The sequence below is a fragment of the Miscanthus floridulus genome, chromosome 18 (assembly GCF_019320115.1).
Source record: "Miscanthus floridulus cultivar M001 chromosome 18, ASM1932011v1, whole genome shotgun sequence".
Classification (NCBI taxonomy): domain Eukaryota; kingdom Viridiplantae; phylum Streptophyta; class Magnoliopsida; order Poales; family Poaceae; genus Miscanthus; species Miscanthus floridulus.
In genome coordinates this window covers 21174585-21189172 of record NC_089597.1, presented here as the reverse complement: position 1 = coordinate 21189172, position 14588 = coordinate 21174585, and the positions used below count along the sequence as shown (strand labels likewise).

Genomic DNA, 14588 nt, shown 5'->3' with positions numbered 1-14588 from the left:
TTTTAACTCGTAGATTCTCGTCCCAAAATCCAATAAAACTATTAGGACATGTTTGATCATTGGAATTGAATTCATTCAAATAATTACAATTTAGACATAGATTAATTAAGCTAATATAGTTATATATGAAATATATTTGTATATTTATTGTTAGGCATATCAGGGACCTACTTATATGTTGCATTTCTATTGTATGGAAGTGAGTTGAAGAGTGTGCTATAAGTTGGAGAATAGAATTACAGTATAGTGATCTATAGAATTTATTTCCATCTCCCACCCTATGAATTTGAGATAGGCTTATTTTGTGAGTTTGAAAATGTTATGGAATGTCAAATTCTAAGTCAAATAGTCTAATCCATTACGTAGATTTCAATCCCTCCAAAATAAAGGGATCCAAATGGCCACTTATATTTTTTTAGCCGGATTCTTAAGATCCTATAGGATTCAAACAGCTTTTAATGTTCTCCATGGATTCTCTGTAGAACACGAGAAGCAGTAGAATGATTTGATTCAGCGGATGTTTAGGCCCTCTTTGACAGGGCTCCTCGGGGCTCTGGCTCCTGCACTGTAGTGTCACTGTAGCAGGAGTCGGAGGAGCCAAAAAACGAGCTTCTCCGGCTCCTCCTCTCCTCAGTTCATTTTCTGTCTCGATTTCTGAAACGGCTCCTGCTACAGTGTCGCTACAGTCTCGAGGTGGAGAGCCGGAGCCCCCAGGAGCTACGTCAAAGAAGGCCTTAGTAACAATACAACCAGTCGGTGTGTTCTAGCTCATTGGGCGAAATGATAATGGGATAGACGATATGAATTTTTATTTTGTTCTTTGCAGTAAAGCGAGTTGAATAAACAATACAGTACAATTTAGACGTTTGCCCAATTACAAGCTGCACAAGGGGGAGAAACACTGCCAGTGATTGTTCTATATGCTATAAGTTGCCTACACAAGGAATAGAACACCTGCATGGATGTGCAGCAAAAGTTAAAGGAAAAATTAATTTACCAGGACACAAGTACAGAAATAGAACTTTTCTCTCAAAAAAAAGTAAGAACTGTTTCGCACTTCTCCACCTCTTCATACATCTCAGCTCATTCTGAGTTTCTCTACAGATGCAATCATAAACACTGATCTCTTCAGAATAGGACTGGAATGAATGAGTGGGAGTTAGTTCCCGAAAATGACCTGCCGAGAACAGGACTGAAACGGTGGCCCGTTCGGCTAGCAGAAATTTGACTGAAAAAATATCGTTCTGGCTAAATTATTGTAAGAAAAAAACATTGTTCCGACTAAAAAAAGAAGCTGTACAAGCCAAATATGGGATAAGCCGAACGGTTCTCATTTTGCTAGAGAAGACAGAAATCGAGGAAAGAGCCCATCTACTATTCTGCTTCTGGAGAGCATGCATTGTGGAATGATGCAATACATGGCAGTGGTAAAGCATCAGTTTCTGGATCAGTTAGGTTTGCTGTCAGTTATTATCGGCGATCAGTGCTGAGCGTCCCGTTCGCTTCGCTAAAAAAAACAAACTGAAATATCATCCCGTTGATTTGTTGTACAAGAAAAATACTATTCTAACTAAAAAAACAAACTTAAAAAACAGATTATAAGTACGCGGGTCTGAAGACGCAAGGCAAATCTCTACTCCCTCCGTCCGGCAAACACTGTGACTGTAGGACTTGATCGGATACCAAGGATAGCTGTAAAATTACGATAGTACCCCTGTAAAGTTCAGCCCCATTCTTGAATGGACTTGGAAGGTTCCCGAGCTCGCTCAACTTCACAAGATTTCCGGCCGCTTCCATCGCAACCTCATCATCCTCGCCCTCGATCCGGTCCCCGAACTCGGCTACGTAGTGGCCCTCTCCAGTCCGCCGCATCCTAGTCCGGCCTCGCGATCGCCACCACACCGCGGCCTTGCGCGCGCCGCCCACCGCCGAACTCGCCCGTGCCGTGGCCGACGCATCGCAACAGCGCCACGCAGCCCGTCGAGCGCCGACGAGCCCGCTTGCCGTGTCTGCTCGAGCCACCCGTCGCCGTTCTCCACGCTCGGCATGCTGCCTGCGTCCGTCCATGGCATCCACGCACCTACGCGCTCCCTCCTAGCCGCGCCGAGCCCCATGCGCCGCCGGGCAGGAAGAGGACAGAGCCGTGCGGGTGGGACGGCTATGGCGGAGGCGGTTAGAGAGATACGGAGTACCATGCAGCCATGGAGAGAAACGAGTGGACGACATTTTTTCTTTTCTTTTTTTATTACGGTGCTGCAGCTAGAAACGAGTGCACGAGAAATTACAATTTTTTTTATTATAGTGCTGCCGCGCTGCCCAACGACGGTCTTTGTGGGAAAATTTTTGAACTCCCCAGCGACGGTCTTTGTGGGACGGAGGGAGTAATGGCTAGTGTCTGGAAACTGAAAAGGAATGTGACACTGAAGATAGATGGTAAGGAGGAGAGGAAGTGGACTTCACTGTACCGCCAGAGGATGGGTAAAACTGAATGTTGATGCACTTTTCCAACATTCTCCAGGTGCATCGAGTAGTGGTGCTGTCATCAGAGATCACTCTGGGCAAGTGCTGCTGTCAGCATGGAAGGTGAACCAACGTTGCACAACTGCAGAAGATGCTGTAGCATGCTTTAAAGGTATCCAGCATTCCAGCTTGCGGTGGAATGGATCAAGAAACCTGCTATAATTGAGTCTGATTTCAGAAATACTGTAGAGGTTTTACAGGCATCGATGAAGAGCAGATCCCGATACTCAAATATATGTTTGGACAGAAATCTACACCGGCTTACACCAATGCGCAGGTCAATGAATGTATGTGTATTGTAATAAGGCTTTCTGACCCTTAACAGGTTACATCCACCAATCACCCATCTGAAATGACAATTCCTGAGACACATGTAGCTAGCATCAAACTTTATGTAGGCACAATGAAAACTCAGCACAATCCGAATCGTATAGAGAAATGCTATATAACGCACATGTGTTTTAGAGAAAAAAAAATATAAATTTTTTCTCTTTTTTTTTTCACCGGAGATCACCGGCATGACCCTGTGACACCTGACGGAGAGAGCGGGGTGACCATGTGACGGAGCACAGGAGCTGACATGACGGCACCAGCACCCGGCTCCAGTACCTCTTCCTCTACGATCTGTGATAAAAAAAATTCTTATGATCTGTGGATATATAGATCTATGATCTTATGATTTGTGATTATCTGGAGGTAGAAGAAGGCCAGAGATAGAAAGAAGATAGAGGCTGTTGAATCTTAATTCTATGGTGTAAAAAAATTTATGTGTTGAAACTAAATAAAACATATGGTTGTTAGGTAGACAGACTCAATGGCATATATTTGGTTAGTCAAGTAGTAGGAATTTGCTTAAGGAGGCTGAGAGCGTAGGAGGAATGGAATCCCACTGCTGACCATCGAGGAGATGAGAAGCGTAGGGAAAACTCGGACCACCAAATTATCCGAATGGCATAGATTTGTCTAGTAAAATAGTGCTACAAGGAATTTGCTTGGGCGGCCAGGGCGCCGGAATCGGTGCATCGTGGCTTTTCTCCGGTGAGGCTTACGTTGCCGTCTTGCCGAGGCGGCGGCGAGCCGGCGAGGGCTCGTGTCGTGTGACCGCCTGACCGGAGGCACCGAGGGTGAGGTGAGGTAGAGCCCGCGCCCCGTAATGTGGGCTTGTGGGCCCTACCATCGGGCTGGGCCCAGTGTATAAAATAATAAAATATTGGACAGCTCATGGGCTGTCGTCTGGTTTTTTTTTTTAACAACTGTAGTCAGTCTGGTTCGAAGTGGCGCGAACGCCTCCCCATCTCGCTTGCCCACGTGGCCTCGCCCGCGTCCCTTGGCGCCATCTCCGTTCCCGCCAGGTCTTCGCGCCATCCCCCGTTCCCGCCAGATCTTCGCGCCATCTCCCACCCGGTAACCCGCCGTATATATCCACCATCCTGATCCGGGTCCCTCAGTCGTTAATCCCCGACCCAAATCAGCAGCCACCGAGACGCCGCAACCCTCCCCCTCTCAGGATTGAGATGGACGCCACCCGGCCGTCCAAGAAGGCCAAGACGACGACGGCCGCTGCGCCTCCGCCGCACAAGCTGAGGGAGTCCGCCTCTCTGGCGGACGAGGTCCGGACGCCGGAGAAGCCCGCGAATAAGCTGGCGATGGCGACGGCCGCCGAGCAGATCCCGACGCCGGAGAAGCCGGAGGAGATGCCGAGGGCGTGCGGCCGCAGCGTGGCGTTCTCCGTCAAGGAGATCCGCCGGGCCGCGCTAGGGCTGCGGCGGCCGGCGGCGCAGGCTGAGGCGGCGGTGGAGGATGAACTCGAGTCCGTCGAGCGGGAGCTCGGCGTTGGCGCCGGGTCTAGCCGGAGCCCCGTCAAGCGCAAGGCGGAGGTCAAGCTGCCGGAGAGGTAAAGATCCCTGTCCCCAATGTGATTTCGGATCTGGTTTACGCTTGGAAATCGAACTGGTTGCAAATTTCGTTTTATTTAGTTTCCAGCAACGCTGATTTTACTTTTCCCCAATCTGAAATTTACCTCTCGATAAAAGGGGTCATTTTAGGATGTTAGCAGCGAATTTATGTAATATAGAACCTCTAGCTGTGGGTTTATGTAATAAGTAGAACATAAGTAATTCCTAGGCGATTCGTTTCTCTGGTGATGATATATCTTGACTGGTATTGCAGCTACGAGATGCTCTGCGAGTTCTTCAATTGCCTGGAGAGCTCCACCCGGCTGCTCCGTATGAAGGGATCCAAGGCCACATTCCCCAACATCTGTTCTAGCATTCAGCATTTGACCGAGCGGTATAAATCTTGTTCACAAATAGTCATACAATAACTGCTGTGCTGGATTATTGTATTAATAAGTTACCTAATTTTTTGACTGTCCACAGGAGATTTACCCACAGCCATCTTGCACAGCTCAAGTACATAATGCCGGAGGCAATTGTCATTAATAAGATCCTTTTGCGTGATGACACGACATGCTGCATGTACCCTGATCTTCAGGTGAACCTCCTAGTCAGTGCTGTTGAGAACGTCGTGAAGCAAAAGGGGGAAACAGCGTACTTAGCATTAAGAAGGATCTTTAGGCAGAGGCTTGTGGAATTCTACAGGGAGCACCCTGAGGTAAGGAAACCGTTTTATGCTTCACAGTTGGTTGCTGTTTCATCAGAAGTCCCAAGCTTGTTCTTCTAATCAGATGAAGATTATAATAATGTTGCCTCTGTTGTTAATTTCAGGGTGATGACATTCCTGAGCATGAGTTGCCACATCCATTTAACCAAACAAGATCGAGCATGCCCCAGGATGAACAAAGGACTGTTCCTGAATCTTCGTCCCCACTCAAGCCATCTTATGTCAATGGACAGCAGACCGTTGTGATGTCGCACATGTCACAGTCATTCAAGAGAAGGCTTTCACAGAGATCTCCAATTAGCTCTACAACAGCTAGCGCACCCAGTCCACTGGTGAAGGTTGCTTCCACTGTTTCGTCACCACTGAGCAGAAATTCCCGCTTCAGTCGGGATGTTTCTAGTAGCATGTGTGTTGATGATAAATCAAGTGCTAAAGAAGTCGTCTACAAGTCTGGTGTTTTAGAAAACACCCCTGCAAAATTTGCCTCTACACCAGTGAGGTTAATGGCGCCTACGCCAGACCTTAAGACACCAAAGAGACCGATCTCTGCCACAGGTGATGACACTCCGCCTCTGAAAATGGCAAAGAGATCAGCTCGTGCCAAGTTGTTTACCACTCCAACAAAGGATAGTAGTATGGATGGAGAGAAGCAAAGTGCAAGCATATCTGGTGCTGATGCTGATGATGAGTTACTCAGTTTTCTTCCACAATCCCTCCTTCAATCGGTAAGTCCTTTCCAATACCTGCAATGATTTCTGTTGACTGTTTGCTCTATTATGAACCAAGAATAACATATGTATTGCTTACAGGTGAAAGAGAAGGAAGAGAGGGCTTTGGAGGAGAAGGAAACTGGGTTCGCTGATCAGGTTAAAAGGCAGAAGTTGATTGCTTCCCTGCCAAGCACCTTTGACACCATATTCCTTATCTATCAGTCAAGACAGCGGTCTGTAATGACAAAGCAGGAGCTAATCCACAAGATTATTGCAAGCAGTTCTAAGATAGCAGACAGAAGTATATGAACTTTTATCTCTATCCGTGTTTTTCTGTGTTAGACATTTGTTTCCACAATCTTTTGTAACTATTCTGACATTGAATGACTATTTCTGTAGGTGAAGTTGAGGATCATCTTACACTGTTGAAAGAGCTCGTTCCAGATTGGATCTCTGAGAAAACTGCTCGAAGCCGAGATGCCCTGTGCTGGTAAGCATTTTTTTAAGGCTCATGTTTGATGTTCAAGTATCAGTACTCTCTTATCCTCAGCTACTCCCTTAGCATTTTAAATATGAAAAGTCTAATTCATTGCACTGTTAATTTTCAGCATTGATACCACTTTGAGCCAATCAGAAATTCGGCAAAAACTGTATGCTGCTGCTGAGTAGGGAGAATGCTAAAAGGACAAGCACCTGAAAACAGCACGCAAGTTAGGATTCACTCAGCCAAGGGTAGCCCTCGCCTGAGATGTGGTGCATGTGCACTTCAGTTTCTATTTTTGTGTTGTGATAGAAACCTTAACTAGATGAAATGAATGACATGTATAGTGAAGCCATTCTAACAACTGATGCTTCCTCGTTCTTAGTTTGTCTCTTTGTAAACCCCCCTGAAATACCACTGAAATAAAAAAATGTCAAGTCTGCTGATGAGTCCATTTGTGTACTGAATGACTGGTTCGTCTCTTTGTAAATCCCCTTCTCTGAAGTGCCGCTGAAATCACAAAAATGTGAAGTCTGCTGACGAGCCCGTTTGTCTACTGAATGACTGGTTCGTCTCTTTGTAAATCCCCTTTTCTGAAGCACCACTGAAATCACAAAAATGTTAGTTTGCTGATGAGTCCACTTGTCTACTGAATGACTGGCTTTCAAACATCTGATGCATTTTCTGAAATCAATGTTATGCATTTTCTGAAAGCAGTGTGGAAGAGCTCTGTCAAGGACAGCGTAGCGGGAGACTGACGAGGAGTGTTGCATGGTTTGGTTGACGTTCTGGTCCGCTGGCGCCGTGGCAATGAACCGGAGCCTGACAGGATGAGGATGATCCACCGTGCCAGTTGGATCCAAACGTTGTCGAGCAAGTTGGCAAAATGATCCACCGTTTCACTTTGCCAGACGCATTGGCATAGCACAACAAAGGGCCGTCAACACAACACGATGAACCTAGAAAAGCTGAAACAGCTCATAACACAACACAAAGACTAGCTACCAGTTCAGCACAGAAATGGCCTGGCAGAGTAACTCCAACGATACTGACGCTGCACTCCTGATATGAATATTCCTTCTAGTTTGAACACATAACATTGCTACCACACAAACATACATGACTGCCAGCTCTGCTTATCAATCTCATTATAGTAGCGGGGAAGCAGCATGCATCACATACGGCCACAAGCCATAAATAAAATGGTTCTATGCACGACAAATCAGATGGAAACATTGAGGAAAAACATTCAGCTGAAAACGTCTATTATTTCAGTGTTGCTAAGCTTACATTTTAGAAGTGAATGAAAAACACGGCATAGCCAGATAATAATAATAAAAAAGATGAAACATGATGCAAAGCAAGACTTGTCTTGGGGGCATATCTCATCAAGATCATCCTTGCCTTGTGGACAGAGACCCATCACCAACATACTGATAGGCAGATTCCAGTCTCCAATTCAGGATATATATGAAAAAACCAAAATAAAAGCACGCTCTGTGGAAAGCGGATTACATAGCTTCAGAAGGGAAAAAACATGTTCGACGACCTCTTCTGCCACCTTGTGTCTGCACCACCACAGTCTCGGGCAACAATGGTGTGATCTTCCCATTTCTCATGTTGAAAACACCAGAATCACAGAGAGGATCCACATGAGGTTCTGTCTTGAGATAGTCGGAAATGAAGTAAATGCAGTCCTCCTGAGCCACAGTCTGCAGCAGGGAAGGACTTGGAGCATCTGCCAACAAAGAGTGCTTGGCCTCCCAATGTATTGACTATCTTCCACTTACGGCAAGAATCTGCAGTCAAGTCTGCCTCAAAGACATCAAACCAAACAGTACGTGCACGCACCAAATGCTCATCTGTTAGGGGGAAGAATATTGCAACATCCCTCCTCGCATGCAATAGCTTACCATCAGATTCAACCAGATAATTGAAGTTTACATACATGCACCTCTCGTCGTAGGTTCGGTTACATCACCTTTAAGCCTCAATGGAGTCAACTATACATCTAGTAGCTGATATTTTTGGCATGCCTTTGTGGCCCTCGCCAATCTCCAAGACAAATAGATTTGCATACACATTGAGAGCATACAGCTTTCCATCAAAGAACACAATATCAACGATGCTCTTAATATCTTTGTTGCTGACTGTGTCGGTGGCAATTGGGGGCTGGAAAATAGAAATTGTACCATGAAAAAAGCTGTCCGTGGTAAACGCAGCAAAAACTAAATCTGGTGTCAAGGACACGGACGAGGGCACTGCCAACTTATAGAGAAATGAATTTCTAGAGTAGGCATACCTATACTTCACGGTCCTCATCTCATGACGCCAAATAGTGGTCAGGTCAGGAAGCTGTAACTTAGCCTTGGAGAAAGGGTTCATCAATGAGCACCGACCATTATTGTGCACGAGGAAGAGCCAGTTGTCCACAGAACCATGGCAAGAAGCACCACTCGGTACAGGCATACGGTGAATTTCACCACTTGGAATGCTGAGGAAGGTCCCATCAAATAAGGCCACCCAGGGGAGCGGCGGGGGCAGGGGCTCAAGTCGAGCATTGCCGCGCCATGTGCGGCAGACTGCTCGTACTCGAACGCGATCAGCAAGGGAGGGGTACCTCTTAAAGACTAGACCCAGAAGCTCCGGCTGAAGGTCTGGCCAAGGCGAAGATCGTGTGCCCATCGTCATGCAAGAAGACTGCACAAATAACAAGAAGTGACCGAGGATTCAGAGTTTTAGCCAAGTTAACAGTAAACAATAAGCATAACTATGAAAACGAGCGTCATTATTAGAATCATTGTATTGACTCTTTTATAGTATAATATAATATATAGATAGGAAGCTACAAGTCTGTACTTTGGGACAGGGGTTTCAAAATCTTTGTACATGTTATCTCTATTTTAATATACTTTAATATACGGGTTATTATAAAAAATAAAGTTAAAGTTCACAGTGAACAACAAACATAACCATTCGTAAACTCCTGGTGACAAGCAGCAGCATAAAGTAACACATGGAATTTGAGAAGGCAACTGCAACCAACCTGAATATATAGAATTATGGTACAAGACTAAATAGAAAAAGGCCTAGTAGTATATAGTTCTTAAAGAAAAATGGACCTAGCAGTATATAGTTCTTACGAATTCTCGTTTTACTTTCCAGAAATGTTGATTATATATACTAACTAGTACCAGAAGGCCAAAAATCCTTCCAGGATTTCTACTTCTTCCTGAAGACCCGGTAGAATTCCATCGAAATTCCTATGTTCCAGAGAGGGATTTAACGAGTAAAGACCTGGCCACCTAACAAGGATAAACTATGGACAATATCAGCAAATAATATCCAACGATTTGAATTCTCATTTTCAGAAAAAAAACATATCGAACAAATAGTGTCGTTATGCAGATGAGATGGTCTGTAGTTCTATCATCTACTAGGTAGTATGCCCGTACGTTGCTACTGGACAGCTAAACTTTTGTATTAAAAACACACGGATCGCATGATAAAATAATAATATTATAAAATTAAATACCGACATTAAAGTGATATATAATAAAAAAACAAAGTTTTAGAAATTAACACGGTCACTAAGGTAGCGTTTGGTTGAGAGTCAAAGTGGGGTGGGACGGTCCCGACTCTGATTCATGGGATGAGACGGCTCCATTTTCTGTTTGGTTAAGGAGAGATGGGACGAACCCGTTTTCTGTTTGGACCAGAGACAATAAAAGTGGGATTAGCTACTGACAGGTGGGACCCAATTGTCAGTTTTTTTTTCTTCTTTTCTCTTTCCTCTCCTTATCTCTTCGATCCCAACCTCATCTACTCCGCCGGCGCCTGGCTTCCCCAGCTTGCCCCGCGCCTCCATCCAGCGAGCTCGCCCCGTGCCTCCTTCCCCCGAGCTCGCCCCGTGCCTCCTTCCTCCGAGCTCGCCCCGCGCCCGCGAGGCGGCGTGCTTGCGCTCGCCCACGAGGAGGCCCGCGAGTCGGCGGCTCTCGCCCGCGCGGCGGCCCACGAGGCAACGTGCTCGCCCCGCTTGGTTCCTAAATTTTCGAGCTCCCGCGCGCCCGTCCTTCTTCCTCCCATCCTCTCACGCGCGCTTGTCCTTCTTCCTCCCATCCTCTCACACACGCCCGTCCTTCTTCCTCCCATCCTCTCCCGCGGCGGCAGGGCCGGCCCCAGAGCTCGCCCGCCCGCCGAGGCCGAGCACGATGGCGCCAGGGGCGGAGCTCACCGGGGCCGGGCACGCCGGCGCCAGGGGCGGAGCTCTGCTCCCATGGTCGCGCGCGGTGCCTGTGGATCTCTGTCTCGCCGGATCTCCACCTTCGAAGCTCGCCGAACCTCAGTCGCCCGTGGACCTCCACCCTGTCGGCCTCCACCGTGCCCGACCATGGCCTTCTCTCTTCTCTTCTCCGCGTCGCTCTTCTTTCCGACGGCTCGTCCCACCTGGGGACGACCCCGTCCGTGAAATTTTGGGGGACGGGGTCGCCCCGCATCTCACGCAAATATTCGCGCGGAGGCCGTCCCGGCTCCATTTCGCCTCCGAACCAAACAGGGTTGATCCCGGGACCATCCCACCTAGTCCTCCCAACCAAACACACGGTAAGAGCATGGCATCGCAGGCTCACCAACATATCTACTTTATAGACCTTTCCGTGCGTCGCAACGGGAACAAATAATACCATCACATCCGTTGTGACAAAGAACAAAATAATGCATGACAATTTTAAATTAATACGTGTGTTGTACAAATCCATGAATCCTCTATTGTCCTTCCTAGCTTCACCTCATTTGGTGTGGCCTTGTGGGTTGCCTCTAGAATACAGTATTCTTAATCCCATATCGCGAGCATTAGCTCTTGCTTTTGTTGCATACATAGATATGAAAAGTTCAACCTTCTAATCTGCCATCGTGCGCCTGCCACGCAAGCCGCCGCCGACACCACGGCCGCCACACTGTCCCGATCATGATGGCCCTCTGCTCCCCACAACTACGGTGGCTCAGGTTGCTTACGTGGAGGTGAAACGTTAACTATCAAAATCAGCATCTAGCTCGTATTACATAAAGATTGGATCATGTCTCTAGAAAAAATACAAAACCATGAATAAATAAACAGGTGCTAACACCAGGTGCAAAGATTGACTTGGAGATGCAAATAATTGTTTCTGGGTAAGATGCAACCATCTGCAAGGAAAACTTCTAGAAATCAACATATTTCTAAACTTGATTGAAACCAGCAATCATAACTTGCAGAACTCAACAAATAGAATGGGGCTTTAATCTTGCACCATTTTTTCCCTACAGGTAGGATTTCTAAATCATACTCAAACAACTTTTTAGTCGACTTATAGAAAAGGTTTGGAAAAAATAGTATAATATCAATGCATCTGCTAACTGAAAAGGAGCACCTAGCCACCTGTTGAACAGATAAAAGGAAAAAATGTAGAATAGAGAAAAAAGTGGGAGTTGACCTTGAGGAAGCATTGAACTGTCTAGCAAAGTTTAGTGAATCCCCTATCAACTGGTCACAAGGCAAAGTTTATCTCCAACTAATGTCAATCTTTGCACCTGGTGTTAGCACATGGATCATAAATGAACAAATTCATTTTCTACAAGCTCCGCAAAAAAGTGGAATAAAAAATCCTCTGTTGGTGTATCAGAATAGTCCATTACCTCTGTTGATGTAGTCCAGCTCCCCTATGCTCAATGTGTCGGCCTGCAGCACGTACAAGAGCGTACATTGTCGCCCTGTGTGGCAGTCTAAGTATGCAGCCATGTCATCGGCATGATGATCGCGCCGGTTGTCTCCAAGATCTTCTCATGGAAGTACATCTGACGACACCTACACACATATTTTTGTAGCATCCTGATTCAGAATTCAGATTACACACACATGGCACCATTAATTGTCATGTGTTCTCCACAAGCTGAACTGCACTTACCTCCCAACATTTGTGGGTGTGCAGCATCTGCAGAGCCATCCCGCAGAGGCTCTTGATGTCCTTTGAGCTGTCCTGAAACCACTGTTTGTTTTGTTGCAAATGCCAACATAATATTCAGGTATAAAATTCAGATATTTTTTATCAAAGTTCAGAGACTGGCCTCGCGTATTCGGCTTGCCTAATGGTTGGCATGGACTGTGTTCATGCCAGCAAAGGGAAGGTTTACTTCAGGCTGCTTTAGAGGAGATCGTCAACAAGTCCGCCAACCTTAACTGAAAAATCCTTATAAAAATATAGAGAAAAAAGAGTAGCTCAAATGCATGGAAGGAGAGAGAAAATAAAATGAAATCGGGATCAGAAAAGGATGGCTACAATGTCTTGCCAATTCATTGAAAAAAAACATTTCTCACTGCCTCCTTGCATATAAGATACGACCATAAACTTTTCATGAGATATGGAAACAAACACAATGGTAAATCTATACTATAAAAGAGCGAAGGAATTAAAAATAAATTCTCACACAAATATGTTCTAACCACCTTGATTCTTGTCCATTGGATCTACTTTAAACTCAGGTCCAACGCATCTAAATCTCTCAGTCTGGTATGACAAGCGGACCCAGTCGTAAATTCAGTCGGAAACTCTTTACATTGACAACTTTCTGGCTCTTATGGGAACAACACATTTTTTGTGAAGCTATTCTTAATTAATTTATAAACTCATGGAAGTTTTCTTGTTCAGGGCATTCGGTGGATTTACAATTGATATGGCCAATGTAAGTTGATTCCCCTTCAGTAAACAAACAATGATTTCTCCTATATATGTATGTTACTGCAGTTCAGAACTGAGTGGTACAATGATGTATCTGACTTTGCATTATGTGTAGACTTTCTGAAGACACTGGGTTGAAGAAAGGGATTCAAAAAGTAACCACAACTCTCTGCTCTTAAGTCTTGGGCAAGGTCTGGATCCCATTTTGCTTAACTGGACAACAAACAAGTTTATGAATAGAGTGGTTTTCTCAGCTCCAGTGTGTTTCCCTGATTATCTTTCGTGTCTCTGAATATATATTTATTTGAAATTGGATGATTTAATGATTCCTGCATGCCCAAACTATTTTCTGCTCTTCCTTCTTGAGCAAGGTCTGGACTCTGAAGCCCCTTTTGCTTAACTGGACATCAAAGACAAGTTTATGAATAGAGTAGTTCTTTCATCTACATTGTGATTCCCTGATGAGCTTTCGTGTCCCTAAAGTATTTATTTGAAATTGAGATGATGATTTAATGATTCCCACACCCCTGATCTTGGAGAATGACCCGTATGAACTGAAGTGAGATATTATCCTTTTCATATTGCATAATGTTCTTACAAAAAAACTATCTCTACATGTGTAGGTTCTGAAGCCAAAAAAAAGTTGTGAAGCCAACAAGAGCCAAACCTGCCAAGAAGCGGGCACAAGTAGATCAAGCACATAAGCAGAGACAAGAGGTTGAGTTCCTACAAGATCTTAGTGGGTTGTATGGTAAGTTTATTGAGAAAGATGATAGAGCCCACGCATGTGGATGGTGGACCCCATCAGAATTGGACCTCGATGGCCTGAGCTCCGACGAGATATATGCACCAAACGTAAGAGTGGCAAAAAATTAGGGAAAGCTGGCAATTATGGCTTGCATTGTTAGCAATTGAACTCTGAAATTTGTGGAAAAAATGCAATGAAATACAGATTTCTTCTATATCCTTTAGCTGATCCCTGACATTTGCTGTATGAAATAGCTGCTAATAAACAAATTATTATTTTAATGTCAAGCAGAAAATGACATGCCTTTTGGCCTTAGCATCGTGGAAACATGAACATGTTACTTGTTCTAGGAGGGAAACTGAATGAACCTTGGGTACGTCTTGCCCAGCTGTGCTACATCCTTGTATTATTGATCTTCATGCCATTTCCTGCTTCACTAATTTGATCAGTACCTGCAAAGCCATGACAAATCACCGAATAACGAATAGTTAATCTCAGAGCAAAGCTAGAGAATTGACAGTGCAAACCTGAATGTAAAATTGGAGCATGACATCACATCCAACTAAAATTTGGGGACCTTTTCCTACAAGCAGGGCACACAACAACAACGTCCCCAAAGCCAAGCATATGCATAATGCACCCCTTTGTGGATTCAAGGAAGCAGACCTCCCTAAGTTCATCGGACTAGGTGAGCACCTGACCATATAAAATAATTCTCTTTCACAACGGAAAAAAGAAGTGATATTAGCTGTTTTGAAGGAAAGTCACAACTAATAGCTAGTGTCATGTGTCCA

General features: G+C 45.2%; 1 protein-coding gene and 1 pseudogene across 1 annotated transcript; one reads left to right on the top strand and one right to left on the bottom strand.

The window, feature by feature from the left end:
- The first annotated feature begins 3990 nt into the window (after positions 1-3990).
- Positions 3991-6788, top strand: LOC136522510 (CDT1-like protein a, chloroplastic). The gene is made up of 7 exons (XM_066516321.1): positions 3991-4414; positions 4690-4809; positions 4899-5133; positions 5247-5867; positions 5952-6153; positions 6252-6342; positions 6461-6788. Exons 1-7 carry the CDS (start codon positions 4035-4037, stop codon positions 6519-6521), a joined length of 1710 nt encoding a protein of 569 aa, XP_066372418.1. The 5' UTR covers positions 3991-4034; the 3' UTR covers positions 6522-6788.
- A 1056-nt stretch (positions 6789-7844) lies between these two features.
- Positions 7845-9018, bottom strand: LOC136523434 (F-box protein At2g26160-like; annotated as a pseudogene).
- Positions 9019-14588: the final 5570 nt, after the last annotated feature.